The sequence below is a fragment of the Atta cephalotes genome (genome assembly GCF_000143395.1).
Source record: "Atta cephalotes unplaced genomic scaffold scaffold00001, whole genome shotgun sequence".
Classification (NCBI taxonomy): domain Eukaryota; kingdom Metazoa; phylum Arthropoda; class Insecta; order Hymenoptera; family Formicidae; genus Atta; species Atta cephalotes.
The window spans coordinates 14,620,282-14,627,254 of record NW_012130065.1 but is presented as its reverse complement, the minus strand read 5'-3'; the positions used below and the strand labels follow the sequence as shown (position 1 = coordinate 14,627,254).

Genomic DNA, 6,973 nt, shown 5'->3' with positions numbered 1-6,973 from the left:
TATATATATATATATATATATATATATATATATATATATATATATATATATATATATATATATATCTGTGTAATTTCTGCTTAATAAGGCCTAGAATAAATGAAAGTAATGAAAGGAATAATATAAATAAATATAACAATATTCAATTATGCATATTTAGCATTTAAGATTTTAATAAAAAGTATATACCTGACTATTTTATAATATATATTTGGCCTCTGTTAAGTCAGTTGCATTAAAAATAACAATTTAAAAATAGCCGAGCTAATCCTGAAAGATAACAGAACAAAGAATTTTAAACATCGCGGTATCAATTACACACTGCTGTATGTAATATTTTTCAAATATATCTTTGCAACAAATACCTGTTTTGAGCCAATCAGTCAGGCATGTCTATAGAGATTATAGGCACAACAGGTTTCATTAGGTCGATCTTCTTAATAAGTTTCTCGCTCTTTTCTGTAATCATTGGCTCAGATGGTAATTGATCTCGTTCGTCTCTTGGTTGATAAGAAATATTACCATATTCTTGAAGCAATGGACATAAACCTAGCAGGAAGTGACAAAAGTCTTTTCTGATACCAAACCACCCTAAACAAAAAGTCCATCGTTCTTACATGCTAATAAATAAAATTAATAATACTGAAATAATTTTATACATGTATTATATCAAAAAAAATAATAATATATCATTATCCTAGAGCAACTGAGCAAACCTATTCAAAACTCAGCTCATGAGTTAAATGCTTTCACCTTTCTAATGTCTCGTCGAATGAGACAGATAGAAAACAAAAAAAATAAACATTAGAGAAAGAGTTCTACCTGGTAATTAGTTGTTCTAACGTCTCCTTTTTTGTTTTTCATTTGTTTCGTTCAATGAGACGTGAGAGCGTTTTAGTACTAAGTTTTAGACAGATTTGTTCTAGATTAATATTAAATAATAGTCTACAAGATTATGTCTTACATCTATTTCCGCCTTTTGCACCAAAAGACATAAAAATAAGAGTCATGTGCGATAGGAGAAGTGGCATTGCCACTGTTATATAATTTATTGAAATATCTCCATCTAATTTATTCGCTAGCAGTACCTAAAGCAGAATAATTTTTATCAAATAATACTACACTAAAAAGAGAATTAAGACAATTATGATTTACTTAATAAGACATGCACACACATAAAATGATATGCTATACCTGAAATACTAAAATGGGAACAACGAGAAATGTATACGCCACTGCTGAATGTAAAGAGGTCCGCCTTTGCCGGGCATTGATTTGTGGCGTTCTCAATAAAACAGCAGCAAATACTATTGCATATAAAACAGCTACCAAGGATAAACAAAGAAGTGCCCATAGTGGCACAAACACAACTTCCCAACTCCATGTTATAAAGCCGTCTAATCTCAAAGCCAAAAAGATAAATTGTAATACATTCACTGCACAAAAGAGTTCCAATTCAAACGACCGATCATGTTTTACAGCCCAAATGCAAACCTAAATCATAAGAAGAATCAGAAAATGAAAGACCTCATTGATATAACTATCAGTAGCAATTTGAAGACATATTCACTCACCGCAATTGATACTATCGAGATAAAAATCAAAGGTATGAATACCAGTATCCATAAGTGCCTCTCAGATTCTAATTTGTCACATACTAACAACTCGAACATCAACAAGATCAGATGCAACGCCAGAGTAATCAACATTGCTTTATAATGTACATAGGCATCTCCTTCTAATCTCGCGTGAGGATGTCTCCACCAGACATAGCTTCCAACTATCGCTCCCAGGATCACCATGCCTTTCCAGAACCATATCGGACTGAATATCGACCAATAACTCCATTCAATAAAACCATCCAATCGAAGAGCAAATAGAGATGTGAATATCATCAAACATGTGTGTACCAGAAATTTACTGAAATTTAAAATTAATACTATGTAATAACTGTATAAATATTTATATTCATACTTATACGAATAATTAATATGTCGTCACAAAGGTGCCCATAATGAGTCACCGAGTGTTGTATTGAATAATAACACGGAAATTACCTCGGGTTGAAGTCTTGAAAAAGCGTTTGCAAATTCATAATTGTCGGAGCGGTTATGTAGGCCAATTAAACGAAGAGAGCTTTCAGGTTTGTCTTGTCGAGTGGAGATGCATGCTATGTGGAGCGTGCTGACCTCATTTGCCACGGGTACCGTCACGGAAAGACGCAAACGATGCCTCGTGCATCTGTATTCACGAAAAAAATAAATCACTATTCGATATAACCAAAATTTCGAGCATACTGAAGTCAGCTAATAATCATCGGCTGTTCCAGGTTTCCCCACCATTCTCTCCTTCCTTCCGGCCTCGCACACTCACACTCTCACTCATACTCACAATTCGCTATTTATATCTATAGAAAGATTCTTCGACTGAATTCCGATTAACTTATTAGTAATTAATCAAATAATAATAGTGATATTATTCTGCCAATAAAGATGATATTATTAATTTTAACATAAGAAAAAAGGTTAGACAAAGAATTGTTATAAAGTTAGACATTTTGCTTTAGATGATTTTGCCAATTGAATTATAATCGCGCTGATTAAATTAATTCAATTGTCAATTAAGTGATACTTTAATTAGCAAGAAGTATAGGTTTATTAATTTTTTTGTTAAGAACAATAAATTATGTAGTTGAAATCTTGCCCTAGGCGATTGTATCACTTGAATTAATCGCTAATTATAATTTAATCAGAATTCAGTTCAAGTCGTCCTCTCTCATGCCTAGTTTTTAGAAAGAGATATGAAGAGTAAGTTGAACTGAGTTAATCTAAACTTAAAGTTAATCTAAATACATTGGTGGAAACAATTATTAGTGCTCGTTCATTTAACAATGCGATAATGCTTAATTTCTTCACTTCCAGATAAGGTACGGATAATCCTTATCTAGGAGATGTCTCCATTGTATTCTGGGAAATATCTCTAGCATAAAATTATCTAAAGATGAAGAAATTGGACATAAATCAATCAATACATCATCGTTAATATATAATAACAAAAATCAAATGAAAAATCATGAATAAATGCTTAATAACAAAATATATTAAACTAATCTTAAAATTTTGCAGCCGCAGGTTAATGTTGTAAGAAGACAACGATTCGAAGATTATTGATGTAAGTACAAAGGATTTTTATATATTGTTATCGCGGCGAAAAATTTCCAATCACACTGACGATATCGCAGATAATCTGTAGAAGATGGAAACTACAATCTATATATCATTGCGGAAAACAGTGATAATAATAAGTGACAGCATAAGAAAGCATATATAGAATAAGTATGATCTTCTTTTGTCCGAGATAAAATAATATGGCGTAAATAACTTGTGAAATGAACGTGAAAGAAACGTAGAAACATCACGATTGCTTGCTATATTGTACACATATCTTTATTTTATACAGAAACTCTCTCTATAAAATAGTCTTATTCTCTCTAAATTCTTTGGACTCTCAGTCTTGAAAGAAAGCGTCCAATTTTCAATCTTTAAGAGTTAGATTTCATTTTTTAGAGATTGATTCTAAATTAAAGTTTTAGAAGATTACAAAAACTGTATTTTAATTCCAGGAAGCAGTCTTATTAGCGTAACAAAAAAAAAACAGGCAAAATACGAATAAATGGCAGCGAACACACACAATTACAAAATCTTGTATTTCACACGCAAAATATTTTCGTCAATTATTTTGTGTCACGATAGTTGAATTTATTGTTTGTGTTTATATCCGTTAATCGTGTTTGCTCATGATGACGTTCGACTGGAAGACCGTGTAATCCCACTGTCGCCAAATGCCAAACAAAAGCTGTCGAGTAAATAAATAAACTCAATGAGAGATTATTGCGCGCGATAAGACGATCTCATTGCGAATACGCGTTTTAGGATATGTTGTCGCGTGTCCGCAGACCAGTTCGATCGCCATTATTTCGCAATCGCACGCCGCATTATTCTTTCCACGTAGGAATAATTTACAATTCAAATTCAAGTTTCAATGTCACCAATAAATTTCCGAGTTCTCCACCAGATTTTTTGTTTGTGTGTGAACTAACATACGACATATTATGAGGTAAGAGATATCTCGCAAAGAAATCTCATTCTGATCGCAAAAAAACGAATATAACACCTTTAATAATTAATGTCACAACGTAGTTTTGAGTTTAGAATATTTTTCTATCTTAAGATACGATTTAAGATTAGCCAAGTAGAAGTTGTAGTTAATAATAAAATATTAAATTATTTCTTTGAAGAAAATCATCGTGAAATATTATAAATTATAAAAAATAACATCTCAACATTCTTACTTTAATCGAATTTTAATTGTTATTGATAATTTATTGCACCAGGAACTGGACGATTACTTATATTTATTTGTCATCCTGGTAAAAATCATGGAAACGAATAAACAGATCGATAAGACATCGAAATGAGAAGATACAGTAATCTTACTCAGAAATTCTTTTCAACATATTTTATTGAACATTGCGATACAGTTTATTAAAGATAGACATATATAATGCTTCCTAATTATTATTTGCACAATCATATCTTTCGTTCAGACTATCCCAGACTAGCTTAGTTAGTTTGCGAAGAATTAGCCATGACATTTTTATTGTCATTCGAAGTGAGCGTCCTGCGGATGAAATAAATAATTATTACTTTATTGCAATAGCTCATAATTTAAATAATAACAATTTATATTTGATTGTAACTTGATAAATATACAGGTAAAACTTACATATTTCATATATGATAGAAAAATGTCATAGACCATCGTCATAGCATTTATATAAAGTACCCGATAATGTAGAGGCACAAAGAAGAAATTAATGCATTGTGTAGGAGGCCAAAAGCAACAGTCGACCTAACAGTATAATTTCAATAAGTTATTACGTACATTACATTTTAACAAGAAAACTTTCGATAGCAGCATTTTTTAATCTTAATTATTATACAAACTCGCTCTTTACAGTTATTGAAATATTGATTAACGAATGTAATCCCGTACTTTCCACGTTTCGCCGAACTTTAGCTTTAGTTCCTTGCTGATCTCCTCGATTTTGCGACTCTCCAGAATCCCGAGGCCGACGAAAAATATCGTTAGGCACATGGGACTCGCGAGCGATTGATCCAGAAAGGTTTTTTTGAGGACCGACTTTGCGTTCCTGCCTGGCAAAATCTTGTCTAGAAGCATATAGAACCAATGATGAAACGGACCTTGAAGCAGTCCTACAATCATCATATTCCTGGTTCTCATATAATCATGTCCGTACGTGCTGGAAATTGTCGTCACCTTTTCATCTTCTGGTGATGCTGCCATAACGCTGCTCGGAAAATATTTATGAGAACAATGCTTCTTCCAATATTCGCTGCGTTGCTGGATCACATCTCCCGCTGCCATCATCAAGCCACAGCTCACAGTGTTGGTAATTAACAGATATTTACCTAAGCCAGCCAAAGATATAAATTTCAGACAATCGAGCGGCTATTATTTCTAAAAATAAAAGACGTACACTTACCAAATAGTAGCTGACGCAGAACGCCCATTTGTACAAAATTGTATTATACAAATCTTGTGAAAATTCGTTTGATATTGGAACAGATTTTATGTACCTATGTAGTGGAAACGTTAATTGATCCTTCCTTTGATCAACTATTTGAATTATAAGTACGTTTCCTTTCTTTAAATTTATTATTTCTTCTTAACTCTTCGGTGTTTGTAAAGACAATTAATTGATTTGCTTTCTCTATCAAATTAATGACATACCTTATCTTTCCTTCGATCAACAATTTGAATTTTAAGTGCGCTCCGTTTTTTAAAATTTATTTATTATTTAATCGAGCGAATCTTCTTAATTCTGCGGTGCTTATGGAGACGAAACGTTCGTTGAATATTGTTTCGTGGCATAACTTTCAAATTGGCAAGCTGAAGATCAATGGTCTTCGAGCACAGTATCGGCAGATGCCTAGATGCACAATGAAGCTACACCAATCATCCGAGTTATCATTGTGCATCAAACATACTGTTCGGCGAGATCGGAGGCTTACTAAATATATGGGATACCGCGATAATTAAAAATTCCACGAAGATTGTACAAACGACACGTAGACACATCTTATCTTTCTGATCACGCATGCTTCAAATTTTTTTGTCAAATATGATATAACACATAAGAATACATACACAGATTTATCAGAAGTTCTTGTTTACAAATACTATTTGATATATTAATAGAGAAAAAAATTGAAGTACTTAATTTTAAGTTATTTTACTTATTCAATATAATAAAAAAGCCTTTTAGAGTCAACACAAGTTCTTAGTATATACAGGAATTTAGTATATATATAGGAAGTTTATTGAACAAGACAAAATAAACGGTTAAATTTATTCTGTGTAAAATTCCATTCAAGAATGAAACTCTATACAAGAAGTCTAGATATAGAGAATATACCAGATCTATAGAATATACCAGAAGTCTGGATAATGCAATAAAAAAAGTGAAACTCATAAATATTTATATAGTTATAAATACTTTATAGAAGTAAATAATTCAATAAATACAATAATATTATTAGAATTATTAAATTATAAGGAATTCTCTTATAAGAAATTGAAGTGCTAATTTTGTGACTGGATTTTTTATTGATAGTCAAAATTACAACTTAATTAGACAATAAGACAAAGGGGAATCAATGTATTATTTAGCTGCAACAGCTTTGGGTTTTGGTAAGCCTTCCCTGAATCCATTCCTGTAACATGAATAAAATCGTTTATATTTTCGTCGTTTATATTATATTGTAATATATATATATATATATATATATATATATATATATATATATATATAATAAATATATAATANAATAATATATATATATNTCTATTATTAAATAAATANAAAGTAAATAAAATAAATAAAATTAAA

At 31.2% G+C, this 6,973-nt stretch overlaps 3 protein-coding genes across 3 annotated transcripts in view; all 3 read right to left on the bottom strand.

The window, feature by feature from the left end:
• Nucleotides 1-379: 379 nt before the first annotated feature.
• Nucleotides 380-2,095, bottom strand: LOC105617087 (transmembrane protein 185A). Its single transcript, XM_012198669.1, has 5 exons — nucleotides 2,058-2,095; nucleotides 1,575-1,920; nucleotides 1,195-1,494; nucleotides 965-1,088; nucleotides 380-591 (listed from the first exon to the last, which is right to left on the bottom strand). Exons 1-5 carry the CDS (start codon nucleotides 2,093-2,095, stop codon nucleotides 380-382), a joined length of 1,020 nt encoding a protein of 339 aa, XP_012054059.1.
• Nucleotides 2,096-4,662: 2,567 nt separating this feature from the next.
• LOC105617076 (mpv17-like protein 2) lies at nucleotides 4,663-5,594 on the bottom strand. Its single transcript, XM_012198658.1, has 4 exons — nucleotides 5,567-5,594; nucleotides 5,056-5,492; nucleotides 4,786-4,911; nucleotides 4,663-4,680 (listed from the first exon to the last, which is right to left on the bottom strand). The coding sequence occupies exons 1-4, from the start codon at nucleotides 5,592-5,594 to the stop codon at nucleotides 4,663-4,665; spliced, it is 609 nt and encodes a 202-aa protein (XP_012054048.1).
• Nucleotides 5,595-6,670: 1,076 nt separating this feature from the next.
• LOC105617065 (60S ribosomal protein L37) overlaps nucleotides 6,671-6,973 on the bottom strand; it is a 1,382-nt gene continuing 1,079 nt past the window's right edge. The window contains exon 4 of the mRNA XM_012198647.1: nucleotides 6,671-6,797. Within this exon, the coding sequence (XP_012054037.1) occupies nucleotides 6,746-6,797 (52 nt within the window). The 3' untranslated portion in view covers nucleotides 6,671-6,745. The remainder of the gene's footprint in view (nucleotides 6,798-6,973) is intronic.